We start from the raw sequence: 27714 nt of genomic DNA, 5'->3' as shown, positions 1-27714 counted from the left end.
CACCTCTGCAGTGGGGGATGACACCCAGGATGGCTCTCCTGTCTGTTGGCCACACACAGAAGCTGGAACAAGCACACACAAATGTTCAAGGTGGAAAGTTTGTCGTGGACGCTATGATTTCAACTCTGGTTCTCTGCCAATTCATTCTGAAAGCCTGGGCAGGGAAGTAAACCAACAACCTATTGCTTGCAGGACRCTACAAAACCAAAGTGAAGGATCTGCCAACTGCTTGTTTTCAGCTGTCCAGGAACTCTCACAAGTTAAGGATATTCAAAGTATTATTACTTTTGTATATGGCTGAAGAACTCAAAAGACAATTTCCTATCATTTCTATAGATCTTTGGATATGACTGTATTTAGCAAACAGTACCAATGTACACTATCAGCTTCCAATATTTCTATTCTTACAAACTTTCATAAAATCTTTCTTTGAAGAAACCAGAAGCTGTCCACGAGAAGTGAGAAGTTATGAATTCTGTTTTTGCTAAATCCAGATAAGGGCAACTCTCCATTTGGTTTAGACGGTCCATTTTTGTTTAGAGGAAATGCTCACTGGTTGTCCCTTTTAGTGAAACATTTCCTAAAAAGCCCAACAAAAAATTAGTTTAGACCTTCAATCTAAGTCTCACTGTTTATGTGCATACACAGTACTGTAACTCCAAAATTTATGGAAGAAGGTCCTATCTTCCTTAACAAGGCTGAGTTTATATTGCTGAATTCAAATGCTACCATTAAATCCAATATACTTCTTGATGAATGCACATTACATTAGCATCTTTCCCTGAATCTTGCACATTTTCTAACAACAGAGTACATGTTTTAACTGGAAACACTGAACTCAAAACGCTCAGAAGAGCTTTTCAGAAGGCAGGTAGTGCTAAACAAAATATATCTTCCACTRAAAAGCTAGGAAAAACCTAAAATAGATCAAATACATAAAAATGTAAATATTTGTTGTATCTAAAACATCCTGATTTGTGAACAAGTCACAATTAAAGCTCAATTACTAGTTTCCAATGAAATGGCCATGCACCTTGACTAYGTCAACATTAACTAATCCTTAGGATATCTATACATACATATATGTTGTAAGGAACCAAACAGTATTTTTCTTCATATTTCAATAGTGCTTGAGGAAAAAGAATGAAGCAGTGCATCGTAACTCGCTACAGATTATCTCTTTACTCAATAACCCAACACTTTTCTACTGAAAAAGCATCCTTGAAAACTACTATTGCTGGAGATGGTTGGGACCTGAAGTCAGATTAAGCTATTACCTTTGCATGCCTTTAAGAAATAAATACAATCCTTGGGTAAACCAACACAGCAGCATAAGTATAATTAAAAATCTTCAGATTTCAAATGGGAAAGTATCCAGGTAAATTCTTAGTGAATAGTGACGTTATAAATCACATATAGAAAGCAGTAACATTTTTGTTAGATAAAATTCAGATTATGAAGTGTGCACTAATTTGGGGAGAGGGCAACAGAAGAAAAGCATGCATTTGTTTCCCATCTGCATAGTTTTCAACACTGCAATTCCAAAACAACGGGGGAATGAAAGCCAACYATGATGTGGTCCTTAAGCTAAAAGGGAACAAAATATTTAAATTTTATCAAACACTGCTGAACAGGATAATGGTCTTTCAGTGGTGGTCTCCTAACTATAAATTTAAAATGAGAACTTCAACATGCAATAACTTTGTTGCTTAAAAAAAATACAATACTGAGAGGATTTTGCATATTTCAAATTTGCCTTTTTAGAGAAAATGGCCTTACTCACTTGGATAAGTGTTTTAGGTCAGTAAGGCAGAAACAAATAAAATTAATGAAATACTGAAAGAATGAATTTACATGCATTAGCTAGAGACTGTCAATACATAGAGCAAATCACATTTTTAGACCTTTTGTCAAAGATATAGCTCCAATGGCCTGGCTYCCAGACCCTTTCCTTCCTCATACCTGCCAGCTTAATCACAAGGCATTTTGCTCTCATTTTCCTTAGTCCTTCAAACTGGCACTAGGTTTCCACAACTGAATTTTGTTCTGGTGTGCTGTAGTGTACTATACTGTGCATTTGCTGGTTGAAATAGTTTTGAGTCTGTAATCCTTGAACAATGAATACAGCTAGGAATGAGAGCCAGAGCAAACATTTGCACATTCATTAATGCTAATGAGAGCTCAAATGCAACTTAAGTATCCTCCACAATAAAAAAAAGGTTTGCTGGTGATGATCACAGTGAAAACATTGATCAGTGATCACTTCTGAGAACATTACTTTCATAAGTATTTAAGGAATAATCTTTCCTAACAGGTTCAAATTCAAGACATTGAAAACTAAATATTCTTTACAAAAATATTAGTTTTATAGATGAGGCATTATGTTTCTAAAGTAGATTCAGCTTCAATTATAGCTTAATATTGTCTGTACTCTTGGTTAGGACTTGCAAGTAGACTTCATGGATAGTGCTGAGAAAACGGGAATCGTTCTGCAGGATAAAAAGAAACACATTAGTAAAAAGATGCAAAAAAAAGTTTTAATTTTATGCCACTTAAGTTGTGATAAGAATTCCTTCCAGTGCCAGCTGTTTAGGGAATGAGTTGTGTACCTGCACAAAAGATGCTTTTGAAACACACATGGGCGGTGAACCATGAAGCTGGTCAGGAGCGAAGGGGATCACCAGGTACTCTGGGTGCTCAAACAAATGGGTCACTACATCAGCCCRGCCACATTTTGCTTCCCTCCAGAATCCAAACCATAGTCTTAGGCACAAAGAACCCCATCCTGTGTACAGGCTCCCAAATCAAGGCTGCCTGAGTATCAGATGTGCAATTATTTGTCAGGCAGACCAGCCTGAATGAGACTGAAGTGTACTCTACAAGAATTCTCATGTCAAACCATGACTGGGAATTAATTGGCTCAATTTATGGACAATAATTAGAGATATTTCTTGAGTCAAATTCCTTCAAATGACAAGTTTACAAAACTGGCATCTAATCAGTTATCTTGAGGGTGTAATATTGTCTTTACCTACTGCCATGCTGCAGCATATGCCTATTTTGCTCTTCATTCAGCTCTCTCTGTAAAGACTGGAGACAAATATCCCTGTCAGCTCTCTAAAATCACCTCTCAGAATACTGGCAGGTGAGCTCAGTTCCAAGATTAGTTTAAGTCTTTAATTAGAAAACCCATACACACCAGTAGAAGAAAAGATTATGTAAAATGGAAGAGATAAATWAGGCAATCTAACAACAGGATCTGATAATGATCTCTTTGGTTTAACAACTTGGTCACTGGGAAGATATTGTTTGTTATTTCTAGACTTGCATTTTGGGTATATAAGCTCTAATAACACCTGCAAGGAATGAGCATGAGAATCCTGAGCTAAGAAAGAACKGTTTGTCATTCATGGCAACTTCACTGTGACATTAGAGGTCAAAATAATCTCAATGCACAGCTGCTCCCAGCACCACAGATTTGATTCAACTGAACTTTTTAGTCCCTAGAAATAGCAGAGCTAAAACTTTGCAATTTCCATTTCAAAGAAACATACTAAAAGTAAAGATGAAGAAAGGTTCTAGGGAACTAAAAACAGGAAAGCTTTCCTTTGGGGAAGTGGAACACTCACAAAGACAGCAAAATCAATGCCCCTCCATACCAATGTCTACTAGTGCAAGTTACTCCTCACTTGCCTACAAATTCATATGGATGTGAAAGGACACATCCCAGGCACTCTGCTCTTGTAAGCCCTCCACATCTCAACCAAAAGGAGCAAGCTGTGCCATACTCTGTGTACAGTGTAGAGTAATCTGCCCCTTGCAACAGAAAAGAACATCTTTTGTAATCTTTCAGGGCAAAAGGAGTTACAGGGGTACAGAATTTATCAGTGCTGCCTTCTGTGCTTGGAACCCCATCCCTCAGAAACTGAGCTCTGTATAGACAGTACCTTTATTAGATGTATCAGTGCTTCTTGAAGCTGAGACCTACTGAGAACAGTAGGAGGTGTAGTCTGAATTTCTGTTGTTCCAAGTGTTAAAGGCGAAGAAGAACTGACTTTATTCTCTACTTCAGTAGCTTTTGTAGTTGATTGCTGAAACACACTTGGAGACAAGAGCACTGAAGGCGTTACTGTCGTTGTGGCTGTAACAAACTGTGGAGGTGCAACCTGTAGAAGAACAGAAAATTAATAAGCACTGTGTTCAGTAAGAATGGATGATGCTGCAAAGGCTGGAGAGATGAGCATTAAGAAAATGAAATAAATTGTTCCAATTATTCAATCAGATATTACAGAACAGCTGCTCTTAATGAAGAAATATCTACCCATAAAGATTAGTATTAATAGTACTTCTCCCTCCGAAGCTTTCTAAAGTTAATGCGTGTATAATAACATCAACATCGGCAGAACCAGCAAATAGATTTTTTGTAGYCAAAACTGTGAAGACTCACAGCGTGGGATTTCAGCTGAAGACAATATTTAAACCAACAGTTTACTGTACAACAYGCATATGTTTCTTAAAATTCCCAAATCCTTGTAAAATGCTCTCAATTAGGTAATTATTTACTAACTGGGCCATGATCAGACTGTAGAGCTWATCTTATAGCAGCCCAGTAGCTAAACTAGCACTTTAAGTAGAGCCTTTTTTAATTGCCTTTATAATCAGATCTGGGCATGCTACTAAAATTGCTTTCATGGAGAGCAAGTTTGACAAGAATGAGGTAAGAAATCTGAAAAAGGAGTGGGTGTATAAGAGGAAAGTAGAAYTAAAATACAGATGGTGTACTAAAATGAATACATAACAAAAASGTAATTAAAACCAATTCTTAAACACTTGACTATTACCAGTTACTTTGTAACTGTAACCAGAAACTTAAAATTGACATTACTTTAAACTGTTACCCAAGGCAGTTCTAAGAATCTTATATATTTTTACATCACTAAACCGTGTTATTACAAGTTTTACAGTAACAAACGCTTATTACTCTTTGTTTCCTCCATCTTCAATTTTTTCTGCTTTGTATCTTTTCATAAAATACAAGGTATCTCAGGAAAACTGAGAGACAGTAAGGCGAAGATTTCATTGTAAGCCTCTGGGATGCTTAAGGTTGGGCAAAGGCTAATAGACCCTATGACAATATCATGGAATTAGTATGGCTTGCTTGCAACATAAAAAAACCTCAGCTCAAATGATGCAAACTCAGTGCAGGGCTGCAAATCCAAAAATGTGTTCTCATTTCTTCATCAGAGCCAACAATAAGAGGGACTGTTYAAGAACAGTCTTCCGGTACAGCTTTACTTCCTAACAGCTCCTTAATTGTGGTCAGTGGGCAGGGACTATTTGAGATATCACCTGTGTACCACAGCTGTTTTTTCCCCTTTTCTAAGAAAACCAAGGAACAACTAGCAGAGGTACTTATCCACTTACTTGACTTCCTTTAGACAAAGTTTTCGGCTGTGGAAATACTTCCGATTCCTTGTTTTGTTGTACAGTCTGAGTTAAAAAAAAAAAAGGCAAAATTCACAAGTTACCATCCACAGCTCTATTTCCAGTGGTGGTTCTMTGTTTTTAAAAAAGCTACAAAAATGTGAATCTTAACAGATTTTAGATGTAATTAATTCAATATTATAAAATGGATAYAATCAATGGGAAGCTGGAAAAAAGGGGGAAAATCTGAATTTATATTTTATGTTTTCAGTATTAYGCAAAATTATAAAGCCRTATCTCAGTGTAACCCACAGGTAYTCCCATCAGAAGGGGGTCAAAATTRAAGGAGTACAAAACACTCCAAGTAAAATAATCAGAAAAAGGAAATTGTTAGTTCTATAGTTTCAAATAAGAGACAGGCTAGACTTCCACCACAGCAACTCTCATCACATTGCTCAGCCTGTTAACCCCCACCCTGATCCCTTCTCAGATCATCAGCTCTGAGCGGTACYTTTCTGACACAGGTGAATTCTTTAGGTCTGTCACCGACAGCAGATGCTAATGATWTAAAACTAATGGAATTGGATTTCAAACTTAGTCATTCAATCAATAACGCACACAGTGGAAGCCCTTCATTATCTTCCAATGGCTAATATATAACAGCACGTTTTCCAAAGGAAAAATACATGAAGTTTAAACACAGTCTAAAGCTTCATGGATATCAAAGCCCACAGAATACCTGGAGGGGAGAGATAATCTTGCTGTTCACAGCTGACGGCTTACTGTGWGATTCTTTGAAGCTCTCTGGTGTTGCAAGTTGGCCAACTGAAGCAGAGATGTTTGGTGTTAAGGGAGTCTTAGGGAGAGACTGCTGTTGTGTTTGGTCATGCTGTGGGGTCAACCTGAGTTTCTGGAGAAGATCAACACTTGTATGAGATGTATTTGAGACAGTCCCCGTGTTTGCTGYTGTCAAGGGTGCTATGAGCTGGCTTTGGCCAGCCATTAGATTCTGTGGAGCGTGGTTCACTTCAGATGGCGGCTGATTCACCAGTGGGGATATGGGCTTGGCAGCTTGCTGCATAACTTGCATTATACTGTTGCTTTGTTTGAGGCCAGGAAGCATCTGAGCAGGGGCAGCTTCCATTGTAGAGGCTGAATTAAGAACAGGGCTTAAACGAACTGAATAGCTTGAAACATTTTTCATATCAGGCTGGGAAACTGAAGCTGGAGGTATTATTATAGGTGTTAAACAGTCCTGCTGATTGGCACTGGTTTTAACGCTCGGACTTTCAGATTTCCCCAGGGATTGTTGCATTACTGGTGACTGGTCAAAGGAAAAAGGCAAAAGCAAACTGTGCTGCTCTCTGGCAGATGTGTCTGTCTGCAGCTTCTCCATTCTCTCGGGATTGGGATATGGAGCTGCAGGCTGTTCCTTTTGTACAGAGGTGCCAAACAGTTCCTCCAAAGTCAGATGCTTCTGCCTTGACTGAAATGGCTAAAAAGAAGGGAGAAGGAAGTTTTCAGTTTAGAGCTATACACAGCACTGTGCAGGTCACACAGTCTATTACAAATTCAAGGAAACTATGAGAGACAACTWGGTCGAATGCATATAAAATACAGTTTGGTATCAAGTGTGCCCTATTTACAGGAATTTTGAAATTCATTTGATTTATGAGGAACATCCTGGCCATGTATGGTGTTTCTTTATAGCCTTCTCAGGACAGTCTGTGCACTTGTAATCGGGAAGGGGGAAGGCTATGGATTCTGTCAGAAACAAAACACTTGCCATCATCCACCAGCCCTAACTACACAAGGCACTTTGGGGAAGTGRAGGGGAAAATACACCTGTTTAACAGTATTTACGAAGTTGGAAATAATTAAATGGCCTTAGGATGGGAAAGGAACATAGAAAACAGAAGTTGCACAACTGAACTGGCAATACACACCTAGACAATTTTCCTCGCCTTTTTCATTAACAATGCAGTAGATGTTACAATAGGTAAGAGACTTTCTATAAACCTAAACACATATATATTCATCTCCTTGAAAAGTGTGCACATGTACACAGTTACATGTACCAGTCCTTTAATCTCTCCCAAACATACACATCTAGCCTACATTGTTAAAACATTGTAACGTTAAATGTTAAAAYATTTACATTGTTAAAACACRATTTTAAAGAGATCATCTTCTTAATATTTTTTTCCTGAAAATATTTTAAAATGTGTTTTACTAAAGAGAAAATAAACAGCTGTTAACACCAGCAATCTGAAAATTTTCCTTCTTCTTTTTTTTTTGAGGTTGCACAGGACCAGAAGTTACATAAAACAGCTGGACTGAAATACAACATTCTGTTCAGAAGACTGAATGGCCTGCAGCACAATTCCAGTGTATTCTGATGGTATGTCTAAACAAAGATGCTACTTCACAATGACAACTACTGTACCATGACATTGCTCTGCTGGCTCTGATTTCCCTAACACAGAGGACAGCAGCCAAGGCACAGCARTACAGGTGCCACACAAATAGCCCAACAAAAAACCCTTGAGCTTGAAGTCACACTGTCTTTGCCCAGGTTACTCATCTCCACTGTCACTGCTACTCAGTTTTATCTAGTTAAAGTCTGGTATCCTTTCCTTGTGGGGCTGGGATATTCTACAGTTTATAAACCTTGTTAATTATGCTAGGAATCTTTTCCTAGAAAGATGTTCTTACTTTTTTCCATTCACCTTTACTGTTCTGGAGACCTGTCCTTCAACCATAAAGATTCCATTAAGAAAAAAATCACTGTTCCAGATAATTTCAAACTCAGCTGCTCACTTCAGTATGATTAATTGACTAGCTTTCCTTTATTAATACATTACAACAGTCAAATAATAAACTGAAATCTCTACCATGCTCATTCCAAGTCAGACTGGATAGTCTCAAACATTGAGTTAGTTTCCAGCATRAAGTATAAAACACCTCTTTTGCCTTGTCTATCTCTGGTTGAGGTGTACTTTGAGGACATCATCAACCCAGTGTGTTTATGAAGACCTTTATCACAGGGGCTGCAAAAAGGCCACAAGATCACTGTATTTCATAGGAATAGAGTGCTGCTGCTGCTGCTCAAAGGATTTCTCAAGAAATTATTTCAGGTAATTTAAACTTTATAGTCCCAGCTCTGTTAATTCATGATTTAGTATCAGTGTTCTGGTTCACCTTTGCTGACTGCTGGCACAAAAGYATTTCATGATACAACTCATTTTAATTTTGAATTGTCAAGATACAGCACTTAACTACACCATATCATAGAGAAGACATTTATTTTTATTCCCAAATGTGTGGTATCTTTAGCATGAAATGAGGTTAATCAACATGCAAGTGTGACATTTTGGAGGGAATTAAGGGATCTCACACTTACCRTATGCACACTATTTTTTGATTTCACTGGTAATTTGTTTTAATTAGATCAAAAATRTATTTTTATAGTTAAAATGGAATGKTTTCCCAGTAGTCTCTCAGTTGCCCATGTTACTAAAAATGTTGCTCACAATCAACACATTTGAGATATATTTGAACCCAGTTAACCAGCTTTACAGAATTATCACTTCTATTACTCAATTGATTTTTTCCAATATCTCTGCAGATATTATTTTAAATAGGTTAACAAAATTAAAAATGTGACACTTTAGGTGTTCTATAAATCAACTTTCTGTTTAATTACTTCAGAGCAATTTGTTAGAACCTTATCTTTCCCATTTTTCCTTTACTTGTTATTTGATTCCTGTTCTGCAATTCCATGCACTGCCAGGTGGAACATTTCAGCTGATTTTATACAATCTACATGGAATGACCCAAAGAAAAYATGTGCTTTGAAAGCAAAGTCTTAGGCAACCGTGGTGCCAGGTCTCCAGACCAGGMATGCAGCAAGCAGAGCTGGCTGCCAGGGCTCACTCCATCGGTGACCCAAAAGCATAGGTGCTGCTGAGGGGCTGTGATAGCAAATAATCCCAGCAAACTCCCCACCCCTCATTTTAATTMATTAACTGTTACTACCCCACCCCTACACCAGATACCTGCTACCCAGTCCCAGCCCAAACTTCAACTACAAACTACTACTGCTCCTCCAAACTAAGTATTTTGTTTACAAGTACTGAGTCCAAGGTTGCCCACATTTTCCTAGGGGATTTTATTTCTCACAAGGTGATTTATTGTATCAGAAATACCTCAGTGAACCACGGCAGGGAGAGGAGTTTTCCGTGGGGCATTTCCGAGGAGCACCAGCACTGCCCACCCCGTGCCCACTGGGTGGCACTGCAAGCAGGCCCATGGCACTTAAGTGACACAGAGAATCCAGTTACTGCACAATTTACCTACTGCTTTTTCTAAACCTATCTCTAAATCTTGTAGGAAGCCACAGCTTCCTTGCACAGGAACACAGCYGTAGGTTTGAAGGCAGCACAGACAAACCTTCAGTAAATATCTGYGACACAAGATCAGGGTTTGAGCTCCTGAGTGAAAGACTGATCACWGGGGCATGGTCATCTTTCCTTGTTTCCTGTCCCTCCAAGTCATCCCACACATTACCACCAACTGACTTCTTCTAGAAGCCAGGTTGGCCCATTTAAGCATACTTGGATATTCACAGCAGAGTGGATATAGCCTCTTATTTTTAAAACGCTATGTCAAAAGATAGAATTTAGGAGCCTAAAAGTTTTCAAACTCTTAAGTTTATAGAAAGTGATAATATATTGAGCAGACAACACTGAAGGCATCCTAAGGAAAAGTACCAAAACAGAGTATTAAATAAAAAAACTCCTTCATTTAGGGTTGGATGAAACATACCTGCTCTTGCACTTGTAATGAAGGCTTTTGTTCTGAAGGCTCTGTGCTTTCTGGCTTTGGAGGATTTGAATTTTGTTGCATTCCAGAACTTGATATAATACTTAGGTCACTAATCTGATTCTGGGGGGGGGGAAAAATTAATATAAATACATGAGTTTTAGTTCTACATTTACCCACTATACAGTCCTGTTTACATGGCACTTGGACTGAAACATAGATCATGTACAAGCACTGATTTTTGTAAGACATTGTGGAATTCACAAATCTTAGGAAATAAAAACCATACCAAGACATCCAGAACCTGGTATGCAGTCATAAAGCTTTTACTCTTTCTTATTATCAGAAAACCAAAACATAACTGGCTTTATAATTTTTCACCATTAATTATATTACATTATAATACTAAATTATATTAAAGGAAAGATGGGCTTTTCATATTSTGTATCTGCATTGGCTGCTAACAGAGAGGTTTGTTACACTTCATTAAATCAGGAACCCAAACTAAAACTGCTTAGAAAAAAAAATCCTGACAGAAATCACACTAAGTGGTTGTAAAGAGACCTTGTCACTGATTTATTTCCACCARATTTAACCAAACATGTACATTTATTCTCAGGTGTTGGTTTGGTTTTYTGTGAACAAGAAAAAGCCAGGCAAGAGAGTTGCATTGTAACACAGTATGTTTACAGATGGACTTTCATCCTTAATATCTTWAATAAAAACAAACAAATGCAGATATTGTATTACGTTAAAATCACCAGTGAAAGAACTCAGACTAGAGAATAATTCAGCTTTCAATGTGTAACCTATATTTTTGCATATGATAAAGCTCAACCATTGGCACAACATATGATGATTGCCCTGGTGTCACCAAAGCAGTAAAATATGGGTTAAACTTTTTAGCAACAGATTAAAACCCAATCTGAGCTTTATTCKTTTGTTTTCAAATTCTAATTGAAAGCAATAAACACAAAATCAAGCCTATATATTGTGATTTCAAGACAGGGGAGAGAAGTAGACTCTCCYGTCTTTCTGACTTTTAGTCACTAACTTGAAGGTCAAAACTCTTTGTGCCTGAAATGCTGGAGGCCTTTTAGTTATAAAATCAGGAAAGGCAGTTTTCTTTTCACTAGAGGATAAGCTGCAGTATGTYTCCCTGCTCATACTGAAATACACACACAAAACCACACTATAAAAAGCATCCATTCACTTCATTTAAAAAAAAAACAACCTCAGAGTTCATTCATTTTCACATATGGGTTTGATGTAGTGTGTACTTGAAGGATTAARCTGATTTGGAATCCTAGATTAAATCACTCAGACCTTCATAAATCTCTTTTTCACTCCCTCTGCCCCCTTCTCATGCTGACACTCTGCCAATCTCATGTGGGCTGCACACAAGGATTACTGTATGATCCATCTGGAATGTACCAGGCAGATAAGTACTTTCTGCTCCTAAATACAAATTGATGTATCAYTACAAAGTGTCATAAAATTATTCAAAAAAAATTAAGACAGGCAAGATCTCTCAGGAAGCCATCTTCCAAACAAGTTGGTTACTTCATCACATTAGCATTGGCCTTGGCTACAAGGAGTTCCAAAATTAATGTGCCAGGGGTTTGTTGCTAAAGCTGAGGTGGTCAAATGAACATTGTCCAAAGGACTTTTCTTGAAACGCGACCAACATGGGTCAATTCTGCTTTTCTGACAACTGTATACAATTACAATCACAGCAGGCTCTRATGGGATCACCACCAACAGGTTCATTTACAGTCCATGTACACACAAAAAGGAAATGAAATAATTATTCCAGTTTTACTGGTGTTCTCACAGTATCAAGAAACAAACAAACAAACATACACAAACAAGAAATTAAGATACAAACCCCCCAATTTTAAAGTAGTTCTGCTGCAGCCCRTGCCCTGCCTATTTCCCTGCTGTATTACTGGCATTACAGATATTGACTGTCCACTAAAATATTTGCATACCAGTTCCTGTTAATTATAATTTTACTTGCCTACAGARCTTCATTGTTTAGGAAGAGCTTTTTGCCTACAGAGCTTCCATGATGTTTAGGAACTTTGTTTCTAGCAAAAGCTTTTCAGTACTCTCACATGGAAAAGAYCTGAAAATTAGAAGAGAAACTGGAATATCCCAAGTAATTTGATGAGCCCTCTGTTGGAAATGTGTATTATCCAATACTGCAAGGAYGGAGGGAAGAAAGGCTTTATCACACCCAGAAGGGCACTATCGAAACAATCCATTCTTGTGGTGAGGGATTTTTCTCTTCATTCAAAAAAGACTTCAATTTCTTCAAAACTGTCTAAATTGATGTACCACTGAAAGACAAATCACGCAGGTTTTGATGTTTCCATTTGTGATCTCATAAAAGCTGCTACTTCCACAATGCTGGCCTTCATACAGACAGACACCTTCTCCCCAAATAGCACTGATACACAAACAGAACTTTTTCTTAATCTGTATTTTGAAGCATTGAAAGAACATACAACTGATTTCCAGAAATTAGTACCTAGCCTGAGTAAAAGATACTGTATTGTTTGTCACGTTGACCTGACCTCACTGTACATCASAAAGTGACAGTTAAATTGGCTCATRTGAGGTTTAATCCACATGCTTACTCTTTTCTCCTCACATTGTACTGTAACCATCTAGAATCCCACAAATACTCAAATCCCAAGTACTCAAAGAAACTCTATGGCACAAGCAAATCCTGGAAGGCATCAAGCACTGTACCAATGTGCTCACTCTTCTCCCACCAGCACAGCCACAGAAGCCACACCACGACTCTGCAATGCAATACTCACACATTGCTTTACTATGGCACATTCCTGTATTATTAAATTGGGGAAGAGGCGTGTTCAGAATCTTTGTTTCCGTTTTTGGATCTCCCACACATTACCTTTATATTCATCCTGCACGTATGAATTTGGTCCTCATGACTATATAAAGTAATTCTTTCCTAAGAGAACTAACATTCCTCATTATGTAATCTTGTGAATTTGGCACTGGCAAAGGATAACAGACTTTTCCTTCTGTGATGAATTAATTTATTACAAGGAGAAACAGTAGACAGGACAGAAGTAACAAACTGGGGAACAGAATTGTTACATTTAGTCTACAGCTATTGAGAAATATACTTCATAGAGTCTACAAATGTACTGAATGACTCAGTCTCTAATACCACAAGACATCTTTTGAGACTAAGAAGAGACAGATGCTGTTGGGCACAATTTTTATTTGCWACTCCCAGAGACAGAATTTTCTCACAGCAGGAGAAAATCATTGTAAAATGGGTCTACCCTGCCACACTTCAAGCTGGACCACATGATCAGGATTCAATCCATCTTGCCTGAAATCAGAGAATGTTTTCTAGCACAGTGCTCCAGAGGGAGGGAACAATACATCAGTCTGAAAACAAGGCTGCTGGAACTATTGCRGAGACTGCCCACCCTTTAGAAAAAGAACAGCTGCTGTGCTAAAAACTCAGCTCMAGAAAAGAGACATTTACTTACTCGTTCATATTCATCCTTTGCTTTACTAAGCATTTCCAGGATGTCAATGGGCCTGTTTTCATTGCAGCCATTGGTCCTGCTGGGACTCTTTCTGTCCTGGGAAACTTGCTGAGACCTCTGAGCTTCTTGTTCAACCACTCTGTAACAGGAAAGGAGAAACAGAATTTAAAACTTAACTAGAGTTAATATCTTGCAAAAAACAGTAAAGAAAAATGTACTCYCAGCACATTAACCCATTCTTCTGCCTGAATAAAAGCCTAACACATAGCTGACAAAGTTACACAAGTTTTCATTTGCTACAAGGTTTATACAAGTCAAATTGTCAAATGGTCTGTACAATTTATCTCCCATTCACAGAGCACTGGTCTGTCTCTCATGAAGTTTGCCTACAGTAAACATTACTTCTGTAAAACTCATGTTTAGACATTTTTACAATTAAATATATGGACACCCAAGCATGTAATACACAAAAAGCACACCTATTATACCATAGACTAAAATACATTTTTTACTCTTAACTTCTTAACATGCACTTTTCCATATTTAGCCAAGTCAAGCCACGTCATTCAACAAAATTTATTATCAAACAGTTGTAGTTTAGGATGAGGCCTCCCTTTATGCAGCAGAGACAGTGGGAAAGAAGAGAGCTGGCTCACACCAAATGTCTCTGGAGTCATCCACAAGAGGACTCAGAAAGTTACCCCTCATACCCTCACCTAAGGCTCCAGCAAAAAGAGCAAACTATTTCCTTCTCAAGCTGCCCTGTAGTCATTCCAATTACCTGCATTTCTTCTGGCCTCTGGTGGTTCATTCACCACTTCTACTCTATCCCTGCATGCCTCAGTACCCAAAACCTTTCATTTGAAGGACAGGTAAGAGATGCAAGAAGATGATGTGTACCTGGTACATTTCATTAATAAAAGTAAAAGCAGCATATACTCCTAATCCATATGCAGTTCACAAGATATACATGGCTGTGCAATGCGCTAAAGCTTATCCTCTTGAAATAAACACACATCAGCCTGTAATCCCTTCCTTTTTAAGCCACCATTAATCAAATATGTTAAGAAAAAACAAGCACTGTAAACAGGGCAAAGCTAGGGAGCTGGCATGTCACTTGAGAACTCTCATGCTGTGGAACTGATGGCTGAGGGCGGGGCCAAGAGGTGCCATCACAACAATCACAGAAAGTGTCAATCATTCCAGCCTCCAGTTTCTTTGGGTCAGTTAGGATTCAGAACAAACATGAGATTTTGTAGACYGTAATTATTTATATGCACCTCTATACTGACATTTCTGAGGAAAARACTAGTTCAAGTTTTGGAAGTTTCTTCCCAGTTTTCTAATAACCAAGCTTCTTCACCTCACTAGAGTTTTAGTTGTGTTTAGTTGGAAAGGGGTTAGATTTGGCTTTTAACAGTTCAATGTTGCTTTCAGAATTTTCAGTCATGTAAGTGGTAATTTAACCAGTGGTAATTTATTTCCAGCCTTCTCTGTAAGCAGCAGTCACCTGCAAAGGTAACTCACAATAGGGAAGCCAATGTAACCCTGACAATTTCCAAGAACTGCAGCAGGTGCTCGTTTGGATGAAGCAGCTCAATACTCCACAAGTTTCTATGGTGACACCCTGAGAGAACATTTTGTTCTAGCACCTTGAATGGTCACCCAGTTCTGGCTTAGGAGTTATCTAAACCCAGCTCCAAAACTAATGATGAGAAAGAGCAAGGTAAGAGAATCAAAATACTTTGCTGAGATTTTAAGTGCCAGCATAATTGTATAAGAAAAAAACACTTCAGTTAAAGGAAAGATTCTGGGCAACTGAAGTCATGCATGTGCTGCCTGGCAGGCAAAGCAAAGGCTTCACTCTTGAGACCCTGCTTCTGCTGGGTCTCAATAATTAATTAGCTGGCCCAGAAAGTTTCAATAAAACATCCTCCAATGAAAATAGTACTCATTGATCTCCATAGCAAAACACGTGCAAGAAGTGCATCCCTTTCACAGAAATGTTTCACAAGAATTTCTGAAAAAGTCAGTATTTTTCTCTTGTTCATTATGAAGTGTTTGTTACCTTTTTAAAGTTTACTTTCTTTTTGAAGAATAACAAATTATCATCTCATCTAGGTTATTGTCTAACAGCTCAAACTCCATGTTCTTTGTTGTGCAGGTTACATTTAGATGGTGCAGATAGAATAAAATGTGAAACTGTATCCCCAGAACTCTGAGATACWKSRMSMAKKCTAGMMYKSWYSMWGTATCTCAAAGCCACTTTGGGTCTGACTSTTGAAACAGGGTAAAACAAAGCTTATAAACTAAGCTAAAAATAACGCYCCCTACTAATTCATAGGTCATAATGCAACAGTTTTCACAAATACTTGCAGCCCTCCAGTTTCTGTCCTAATTCTTTTAGAAAGGTCATCCGTCAATCAATCATCTTAACATGACACAAATTAACTGTTGCTGAAATCAGGAGTTTGATGACTCCCATGAAACGTTTTCATTTCAGAAAATGCTAAAAACAATGAGAGAAAAAAAGGAAAAAAAGTAGATTTCTGTAAATCAAATACCTAAATACCTTTCCTGGGGAAAAAAAGTCAACTAATGCAAATCTGTACACTGAGCATGCTCTGTGTGCAATCCAGGATTAAATCTTTCTTAAGCAAGGCCTGCTGTTTCTTTCCATTATATCAGATAGTGGAAGAGGCACACATTCCTTCAGGGATGCAATAGCTGCTGTGACAGTTTGCTGAAGGACATCTGCAATTATAACATAGAAAATATACCTGGCACGACCCCACAGAGGGGCAGGGGAAGGGASAGAATGTGAGAAGTGAAGTTTGTGATTACAAAGCCTAATTTACTTTTCTTTTCAAAGATAAGCCACCAAAATACAAATGGATGGCCTGCAATCTTGTTAACTCAGTCTGGCACAATAAGGTCAAGCCAAATGCAGGGAAGAGAATGCAAATCTCCTTGAAACCTTTTATGGTTATGTTTTTAAAGCACTGAGGTACTATAAAGACAGCACTCTTTCCTCTCACTGATTAAGAAAAACCCCACCTAAACCAAAGGGTGCAAATCCAAATTTCCACCCCCAAGACAAAAAAACTGTGAAACAAACTTAATACTCTTGGAAGAAAATGTAAATATTGCAAACCAGCCAAAAGGGAAAATGTACTTTAAGGACTGCTGTACCATGGCTACATTGGTGTGTTACCTGATCACTATTTTTAAGATTCCTGAAGTATCTGTAGCCCACCATTTGTGCTGCAGTGACAAGACCACTTTCTTTGGAGAATGCCAACTAATGCTTCAACTCATTTTTWAAATCATTTAACTGAAAATTTTACTGCTGCAGTTTTTTTTTTAAACAAAAATATCATTTTCATTACTAAAAAAACAGGYACAAACAAGAATGTTGTATTCCATCATTTTAGGAGAGTGAGAAAAAAACCAGACACATTTAATAAGTTCAATTTTTWTCTGTTTTGCATAAAAGGCTCACAGAATAAGGCCCCAGTACTTACTTAGCCATGAGTTTTGCTATTCGATGACAATCATTCTTGTCATAAAACCAAATACTGTAAATTGACACTAGAAAACAAGAAAAAAAGCAAGTTTAAGACAAAAAGAAAACAGAAATTAAATCAATAACAAAAGCTCAGTAGTCCATTAGATCTGCAATATATGAATTTCCATCAATTTCCACTGAAATATGGTGTCAYCACCCACTATTTATAAAGTAATCAGAAATAGAACATGTGCAAATATAAATACAATGTCAGATTAAATCCAAGAACTACAAAATCTAGATACTGTTTGCAAATAAAAGTGGCAGAAAAATGAAGTTTTAACCAGCAGGTGCCTTCTCACTACAGTTGAAATCTCCTTTTTTGCATTACTGACTTTACCACTTAAACTAAAAATCAGATTTTAGAATTTGTCAAATTTGAAGATAAACAGTGAATTACAGTACGACAGTTCAGTCAGAGCCTCTGGAAGGTTCCTTCTCCAGAAGGAAGCAGTAGCAAAGCTCCCATCACACTGACATATTCATGGAACAGCTTAAAACTGGACTCCTAGTGACCCCTGCTCTTTGAAGGTATCAAGGACAAAGCAATGTGAGCAAAAGGGCTCCAGCTCAGCAAGACACTCAGCCTCCTTTTGGCTTTCAGAATAAGTAAAATTCCATTGAAAGTTTGCTGAGTTGGAGCTCAACCACTGAGCCAAAGAGCCTCCATCAGAGGGAGAAACTTTGTCAGTAGTGCCATGAGCTGCTCCTTCCCCAGCAAACCTTCCAAGGAGCCTTTACCCATACACAAGCTCAGCTCCTCACTGCCCCCACAGCTGGACCAACACTACAAAGCTCACAACTCTACTCAGAATTGTACTGAATCCAACCCTCAAAGAAGATTATTTTAAATCTTAGTTCACCTATGAAATTTGTAAATGCATAAAGTGCAAGAATGTCAAAAGCAATTGGACACTACATGAGTTACCACTGAAATATTTTAATTCGTGAAAAAATGCTTTCAGCCTTTTAAAAYTCATCTTTATACTGCAGTTCATGTCAAAGCTTCTATGTAGCTAAAATCACTGATTATAAATATATGACTCAAAGTGAAGGAAAGGAATGTTTAAAAAAAATTACACAACTTTCTTCAGTTAGAAGTCATGTAAACACCTCACTTCTGTAAGAATATCCTATGACAAACTGAAATTGTTGGCTTCTTGTCTTCCATTAAATAATAACTGTATTAATTTGGGTGTTTGTTTCTTTAGAAGCTCCATCTTAAGTAACAGACAACAAAGCATTTCAAGCCATAAACAAAGAAATCAATGCATAAAAGACAYAAGCCAATAAAAAAGCATTTCACACATGCAGCCAATGCCTATGAAATGCTTTTATTAAAATTTACAGTTTAATACAATTGGATTTTCTGCTACAAATGTTTCCAGTTTGTTACATAACTRAAGAAGTAGCTCATATTTTAGCACTGAAGAAAAAAGCTCTTTCGCTTCCCTGACTTCACTATCAGACAAACTGCCAAGAGGAGAAAGCTGCTTCAAAAGCATACTTGCTGAAGAAATGAAGATAAGGAACTTAAAATAATATCTTAATGGGACAAATGATAAAAGTCACACTCAGTTCTGCCAGAAACAGGCCTAGACAAGAACAGAAGTAGATCTAAATCTCAGTTTGGTGCAGAGTATCAGGCTTTTGTCCACTYTGTACTACTGGCAAGCAGTCACAGGGAGTCACTGCAACACATTAACAATATTACAAAGACACAAAGCAGATTGCAACCGAACTCCAGCATTAATGAAGGTACAGTCTAATAGGCTGGAATGTTTACCTTCCTCTTGGAAAGGGGACTCAGGTACTGCCAGTTCAGCTCCCCTGCCCCAAAAATGTGTGGGTCCCAACAGCACTACTACTACTATTTGATACATATTTTCTTATATATAGACACACTGTACCTTCTTACATGCATGTAGCTTCAATTATTAACACCCTTAATAGCAAAACCAGAGCTGGTTCTTACCACCTCTTTTTGAATATGTGATTTTTTTTGCTATAGCCAGCATAAACACTTGCTGAACATTTCTATGTGTGATGGCACCTTTCTACTGCAGTTCTTTCAAGAGTTTCATCCAACAGAAGCTACTGAATTAAGTGACTCACYTTTCCATCCAGCTTTTCTACACTGAATGCTGGGCAGCACCTTCACTAATCAYGTAACAGCCATTTGTAATCATCAGAAGCAAATCTTCCAGTTTTGACCACATTTTGACATCCCAGAAGTAATGAGTTAATCCATACCCCAGACAAATCAGGTTTCATAAAACTCAAAAAAGTTATCCATTATCTTCATCTATGTTTTTCTCTGACAGATGTCATTTTTGTTAGAAACAATGACCCATAAATATTTATCTAAACACATAACACTCAACTTCTCTCTGAACCTGTCTGGATCAATCATTAAAACCTGATTAAAGTTGAAATGGAAAACCAAAGGGATTTTGAGAGAACAGAAGGATTATGGAAGACTTCCTGCTCAAGGCTAACAGCTGAATAATACCAAAAGGAAGGCCTTGGATTCTTCTATAATCTGGATTAAGAGTGGGAATAGCCAAGTGCCACTCWGAGACAGAAGCCTCATCTTTGGCAYTGTAAAATGAAGCTGCATTCCCAAGCTGYAGTTTCACTTCAGCTCTCATTTTAAGCAAGCAGCAAGAGTCAGTGTCCCCACCCTCACATTCCCACAACGTTGTTAACCCACTGTACCCCAAGTGGCCCCTCTCCCTTATGTCAGCTTGGGCACATTTTAGTCCACACCTGYTCCTTGATCCTGTTTCTGCATCAGCTTCACAAAAGGCCATCTGAGCATAAGAGWGAGCACAAACAAGAACAGGGACACACAGGAAGGCAAAACTGTTCAAATGGAACTGTGTGCCAGAGGAAGTGCACATGGACTCATCAGCACTGCTAGTTTCAGATTCCAGACACTGTCACTCCCTTCCCCAGGGCAGTTTAGCCATTTGTACAAATGTAWCTTCAACTCATTCAAAGAGACAATTTGCTTAAAAGTTCCCTTAACTATCTGGAAGAGTTGGCAGAAGGGAGAGAAAATTTTATTTTACAGGTACAATTCAGATGTTGCCATAAAACGAAGACCAACTGGAAGTGGAGTCTTTCAAACTCTTGAAAGAAAAGGACTCGTATTTTGAACCCCCTCCTATAATGAAATCATGGAAATTAACCCGATCTCACTCCCATAAAGAAAAGCACATATATGCATAATTTTACACTTCAAATAGAGTTTAAGGCAAAATGACATAAAGCTCTCTTAAAGCTCGTATTTCTTCAAGTTGCAATGTCAGATGAAATGCCACCTCTCTTCAGTCAGCTCCCGTATCATCTTTGCTGACATTCCTCATATTTATTTCCTCAACATAGATATTATCCCGTCCCATAGATTTATAAACCATTAGAATGAACRAAAAAAGTTCCTCCCTTTCCTATTTTTTGAATACTTAACACCATTTCACAAACACAGCTTACAGCACAATCCCACAAGCCAGAGCATGGAGTAATTCAGCAGGTGGCAAACAGCATCCCAGCTCAGGAACCCTTCAACAAACTGCCTTCTGACAGTATAACATGGAAGGAGAGGGACTGCTGCTTTTCAACACCAAACCACAAAAGAAAACCTCTTGCAGTTAAAAKTGCCATCTTTCAGGTCAAATAATGTATTTTTAGAACTTCTTCACTGTTTTCAATCRTTCCTCCCCTCCCCCAGCTTGCACTGCTTCTTCTGCTATGAAGATATGAAGAACAGGCTCCTTTCTTATCTCTGACTAAACTGCTGGGTTAATGTGCTTGCTGGAGAGCCAGGGAGCCTCAGCAATCACAGAGATATGTTACACTTAATGGAACATGAGTGATAACAAGAGACTTTCCTTACCAGTTTTGAAACCAGTCAGGAGCTCTCTGAAACAGTTCTAATGCAACTCATTTCACTTTTGCTGTTCTGGATACAAGTTGTTTTCATCAATAATACAAAAAGCCCAGAAGACAGCACTTTGTAACTGAGTTTTCCACTTAAATGTACAAACCTCTCCAAAATCCATTATTTTTGTATTGCTATCCTGTCCTGTATACTGGACAGGAATAAGAAGCAAGAAAAAAAAAACACACCACCACAAATGAAAACCCCACACCAAACAAGGACCATTTATTTCAATATCCAACTTTTATGCTAAACATCTGTCTTCAGCACCATGGAAATCAGCCTGCCTGACCTTCCAAGTGAATTGGATTGGATTAAAAACCCTTTTAATGAAGACCAATACAACCAATACAAAGGAAAAGTTATAAACGAGAAAGGCTCAGAGGAATCTTTCCTGCAGACTTTAAAAGGTAAGTTTGCCATTGCTTAAAAACTTGACTAATTTTCCTCAATTATTGAGCAAACTATTAACTAAGAGCTCCAGATTCTCACAGATTGAAAGTACTGAACTTCAGATTGGGCTATTACTGTTACTGGCAGAACTGTATGCATTTTTTAAAACAGAGTTTAACATGCTTTTCACAAAACACAGACAAGAGAAGACAAGCTTAGGTTGATTTAAAAAAAATAGGTCAATGGGATTCAGTGTTTCATGCATAAATACTCTGAATACTCTAAAGAATGTGCATGTGTCCAGACAGAGTTCAACAAGGATCAAATATACCTGGCAATACATATTCCAGACTAAGAAATAATAAACAGCACATTAAGTATGAAGTATAATCTCAAAATTTTTCTCTTTCAAGAGTAATTATAAATTCAAAATATGTTACAGTAAGTCAAATGACCTCTTTTCAATTTGGCGATTTTTTGATCTGTTCGTGCTTGGAGATAGTTACTTTCTTTGATTCTTATAACAATGAAAACAAGAATACCCTTTTTTTTAACACTGCATRTTAAACATATGCCTCACAAACAAATGGTGTAAGTATTGGGGCAGAGTTACATCCAACTTTTCATGTTCAGTAATCTTTTGGGGCTGGAACCATATTATGTAGTYGAATAATTTTGAGAACAAAAATTCTGGAGGGAGGAAAGATTTCCCCATTAAAAGCAGAAATATGAAAAAGGTATGGGGGGCAGAGGGAAACCTCACAGAATAATGAATAACAAATTGACCCAAGAGTCTTCCACTTTGCTCAGAGAACAGCTAAAGGTAGATATAAGAAAGGTATCACTTGGTCTGTTCTCCTTCCAGAATGCCCATGGACGTTTCCTWCATGCCCCACCCTGCAAAAATGGGSGACTTGCTCCAAGAGCTGTGAAAATCAGCAATTTCCCATAAGAATAAAATGACAGTTACCTAGTCTTGGTCTAAGAGTATGAAAATGTCTCTGTGTAAATGGATAAAGCATCTCATGTCAACAGCTTAAAAAACTAAGTTCTGATAGGCAGCAAACCAACAATTCAATTGTATAGTATGAGTATTTGGAGAAATCAAACTACAAAAGAATGGTAAAACCCCACCAAAATATTATGATCTAGTGTGACAGGCAAATCATTCTTACAGCCTCCAGTCAAGCAAAAATAATGTTTGTAGACTGCTTACGAAGTTCCTCACATAATTCATTAGCGGCTCTGCACAGACTGGAGTAGGTTCTTCTCTGAACAGCTCTTGCGCTGCTGAAGACAGAAATGCCAGGGGTATGATCTGCTGCATGGAACAGACTTGGCCTTATTATCTTCTGAAGCCAAGACAGAATCCCAGAACAAAGTGAAAACATGAAGTTTGTATAACAGYAGTATCACATTCAGTTACAAATACCATTGACATGGAACCTTCCCCAAATMCGTGGTGACATAATTTTGCTTTGATCATCTTCTACTGTTTCTACCATGCCCTGGTGAAGCACAAATCTCTATTTGTAACTGAACCGGTTAGAACATAACTACAGAGGCACAAAGTATGTTTGTCCCTGCCAAACAGAACTATTAACAAACATTATTTTAGGCTTTTACCAGATAGTCTGAGCTTTCTTTTACCTTACAGATCATATKTAAGCTAAGAACAGAATCAGCAGTTCAATCACTCAACAACCTTAACAGGGCAACTTATAAAAGAGTTCCTAATGATGACAGTAGATTTCTTCAAGGACACAGTAAAATACACTGTACAAGACTCAGGGTTGTGTAAGAGGCAGCTTTTCCTTACACAAACTAGCAGTCCAGCTTCTTACCATTATTAAGGTTTCTCAGAAGAACTTCACCTTAAGMCATTGGAGACACACAAYATTAAACCCTTGGAGAMACACATTACATTAACCACTGGCTTRAAGCTCTCATTTGAATTAGTTCCAAAAATGCAAAGGTTTTTCATGCCAGCAGGCAACTGAGCRGAAGTGGAGATCCTTCCGCATGAAGAGAACTTGGACAAGAAACCCCTGATCTACCCATACAAATAAAACACACACATGTTGAAATTTATCCACAAATCCAAATTTGCCTGCAAATTCACAAACACTATGCAAATAGCGGCAAACTGCCTTAACACAATTCAACCATATAATTTGTTTTCTAACTCTTTCAGAGGACAGAAAAATTGGAAAACCTCATGTAAAGTAAACAAAACAATGCAAAATGTAAGGGAGTTAGTGGTGTGGAAATTATGAGGAATAAAAAGCTTATATGCCATCTGCAATACTTTTAACAAAGTGAACACTAACAGAGSGCACAGAAACTCATCTGCAGTTTACTTGTGGCACCTGAGAAAATAACTAGTGACATGCTAACTGCACTGGACATWTTTCATCTTAAGCTGTTCTTTGTCACCATGATGGAATCTATCCTACTTCTTACAGATCCCAGAGGCCTTCCAAGAGGAAAAGAGGAAGGGATTAACATTTGACTGGTCTATTAGGTACACTGAAGCACAGCCAAAGCAGTGTTACCATCTGTAACCGAAGGGGAAATTCTGATAGGAAGGAGACATGTTTAGATTAARCCTATCAGATCATTAAGTAAAAAGAACAGAGCACTATTGCACCTCGGTATTATATTACCTTTTTATTGAAAGCAGGCAGTCATCAAAACATAATAGCACAGCTATTTAAGTAAATTTAGCATTGTAAACAGAAAACATCATCAGATATTTCACTGGAACCTGCCCCATTCCATTATACTTGAAACAGACATTATAGGAACCAGAAGTGATCTACGTTATAAAACTGAGCCTGAAGTTTATTTGGATTAGTGAAAGTTATACTCACAGCTAGCATTTCTGTAGAGAAGAAAAGGTTCATGGAGCTGAAACTCCAAATCTTTATTYACTGGTTCAACCAGGTTGTGCATATTCAGTCGATTCACTATTGTAAAACCATGGTAAGGAGAAGCTGACCTATTGTTTGAATTAAAACAAAACCAAGAATTAATACCTTCATCAACATATATAATTTTCTRAAACCAAGTTATGAATTCATCTTCAAATTCTCATTGCTTTATTATGTGAAGCTTTAGCAGTGCTGAAGCTCTCACAGTTGTTCTATGCCATTCCTTGGCATGCCATCTAATTTCAATTTCAAACTACACCTACCTCAAAGCAGGATTAGGATTAACATTACACTTCTACACTGCTAAAATGCTGAATCAAAGACATGCCTCTGAAAAATCTATTCAAAAAAACTAGGGCAGGTCCACCATTAAAATGCAAATGTATTCAATACTTGACATAAGATAGTTTTGAGGCATTTTAGAATTTTTTATTAGAGGATAAAAACCAAACCACTTACACAGTACCATTACCTTACTGTAAATAGACATGACAATAAAAGAAGAGTTACTGTCTTAAATAGCATGAAATACACTTACAGGGGAAATCATAAACAATAATTTCTTCCTAAAGAGAGACTCTGAAGGACTTAACCCAGTGTCCTGAAAGTACGTATTAAATTATTCAGAATGGTATTGCTTAGTGAAGTAATTTTTATTATCTAGATTTTTGCTGGACACCAGGTGGAAAAAGAAAATACTGAGCAAGCATTGAAAGTTCAAGATAGTTTTAGATCTGTTTTCTCTTGCTGCATAAATGTCCTGTCAGCACTCAGCTGTGCCTGTAAGCAGGTGTATAACCAACAACAGCAGCAGGGTGAAGGCCGGCTAMAAATCAGACACAATTAGCTGGTAACCATTAAGATTTCTGCAACAATGTAGACATGATTGACAACAAGAATCTGTCAAGAGTTTCTAAGGACGGTAAACAACCTTTACCATCACAAGTTAGTCTCTTAATGTACCTAACAGAACTTACTTGAAATCATCAACTAGTTACACTGAAAGCTTTAGCTTTGGTTTTTATTTTTTTTTTTTTTTAAAGTTTGGTTCACTTTCTCACAGTAAGTATTTCCAAGCTGGGAGCTAAAGCAACAGCACCTGGTTACTCAAATCCATACACGGTATCAGGATAAAATACTGTAATGACCAAACTATGACAGATTGCTTCAGGATGGCTTAAGCCTGCATTATGTCTATTTCTCACCTTCAAGAAAGTGTTGAAGGACTTATTTAAGTGTTGAAGTAGATTTTTTACTTGCCTGTAATTAAAAACTTGAACTCAGGATTGATTTTATGTGCTGGCTCTCTTTCTCACCCCTTCCACCCATCCCAGAGAATTGGAAATTCTTTCATGGTTTTGATGAGGAAATCAAATAGCCCCCAAAGCCAGACACTACGAGATCTCCAGCTTTTGGGAAACTTCATGCATTTACAAAAACATATACCATTTTTCAGGAGTAAATAAGAACAGATTATTTAATTTCTCATCTCTACTGTTTTCATAATCAACTTCATGGATTTTAGGAAACAAAGGGCGACTTGGCATTTAACAAACTCAATGCACCTCCAACAAACAAATGCTATTGAATTAATAAAACAAGCTCCATAAACTAGTTTTTGATGTGGATATATATGTAGCATTCATGTTTTATGCTTTCTCAGCAGTACTTTTAGGGGGTTTTGACAGARTTATTCCATGTGCAGAGTTTATTCTTTTTGAGTGAGCACACAGCAGTTAACAGCTGGACAAGTAATAATGATGAGTACAAAAGCTCTGCATGAAGCCATCTGGAGTTTAGTTTTCTTGATGAAGGAAAACAAACATCACCACCACTATAGTCCCCCCTTCCTCAAAAAAACAACCCAAAACAACAAACCAACCCTTACCTTCTATACACAAATAAGGTCCCTTCTATGTCGGTTTTCTCCTACAAAAGACAACAAATACTTCAGGGATGTGCTGGTTCACAGTTATACAGATTTTGCACAGTATTTTAATCACAGAGACTTACAACATCCTTATCTTCCCCTATGGCTTGACATCACAAGTCTAAAATTATGATCTCCTATTTTCAAAAACTATCTATTTTTTAAAAATTGGAAAGATTAGGATGTCAAACCCACTTTCAAAATATTTTCCTCATGATTCTTTCAATGATGTGATATACAGTGYTCCACAACCTTCCCATGCCTGACAGGGCAGTCTCCAAATATCAGATAGGATGTTTTCCASGGTGTTACTCCAAGCACAGCAACAGCAGCACAGCCAAGATGAATAAGACGATATAACCATGGACCATGACTGTTTCATATTCCAGCTTCCAGAGCAACCCTCACCACGGGCTTGTGACCCACCAGCCCCGAAAGTTCGTGCAGCTCCAGGCCTGCACACGACAATGTGAAGTTCCCCGTGTTGCCACTTTTATAGCTCTGTGATGAACTCAGTGGGTGAAACAAAACTGTGTTTTAATGCAAAGACGAACACCAATGTCTCTTAAATGCCCCTCCTCCTGAATTAGGGCTCTGTGCAACAGGCACGAGCAACAACAACAAAGTATAATTAAAAAAGAGAAAAAGTCAATGGCCACCAGGAGCCACAACACCCTCCAGCCCCAGCGCTCCCCCGGTCGGAGGGAGAATGGCACCGCCTCTCCGAAAACACACACGGCCTTTCCCTCTCCTTTCTTCCTCCTCTCCCGCTTCGTCTTCCTGCTCTCCTCTCCCTACCCTTTCTCCCCCACCACCTCCCCTTCCTCTCCCTCTCTCTCCCSTCTCTCGGCCTAAGCGGGGGAAACGCGTCAAACCTCAAACTTCTCYCTGGGCGAGCGCAGCCCCGCACGGGCCCCCTGCGGCCGCGCCGGGCCAGGCGGCTGCCGGGGCACAAAGCACGRCCGGGCCCGCCCCGCCGGACTCACCCACTCGTTGTCCTTGGGGCTGAAGCTGTAGAGCGCGACCTGGCCGGTCACGTCGGCGATGCCGGTGATAAAGGGGTCGTGCCGCCGCAAGGCCGCCAGGCTCATCTCCTGCCCCGCTCTGCCCGCCGCCTCCATCTTGGCTCCGGGCAGCCCCGCCCGCCGAACGGCGACAGCCGC

General features: G+C 38.4%; 1 protein-coding gene across 1 annotated transcript; it reads right to left on the bottom strand.

Annotated features, from left to right (window-relative positions):
- Positions 1-804: 804 nt before the first annotated feature.
- On the bottom strand, positions 805-27712 carry DCP1A (decapping mRNA 1A). The gene is made up of 10 exons (XM_057380400.1): positions 27538-27712; positions 26510-26550; positions 24562-24689; positions 17309-17375; positions 13785-13923; positions 10252-10371; positions 6164-6919; positions 5425-5490; positions 3948-4166; positions 805-2489 (listed from the first exon to the last, which is right to left on the bottom strand). Exons 1-10 carry the CDS (start codon positions 27670-27672, stop codon positions 2409-2411), a joined length of 1752 nt encoding a protein of 583 aa, XP_057236383.1. The 5' UTR covers positions 27673-27712; the 3' UTR covers positions 805-2408.
- Between the last annotated feature and the right edge of the window lie 2 nt (positions 27713-27714).

The sequence above is a fragment of the Malurus melanocephalus genome, unplaced genomic scaffold, assembly GCF_030028575.1.
Source record: "Malurus melanocephalus ecotype Western Australia unplaced genomic scaffold, MMel_1.1 scaffold_452, whole genome shotgun sequence".
NCBI lineage: Eukaryota > Metazoa > Chordata > Aves > Passeriformes > Maluridae > Malurus > Malurus melanocephalus.
Note: the sequence above shows the minus strand (reverse complement) of the source record. Positions and strands in the feature narration are given on the sequence as shown.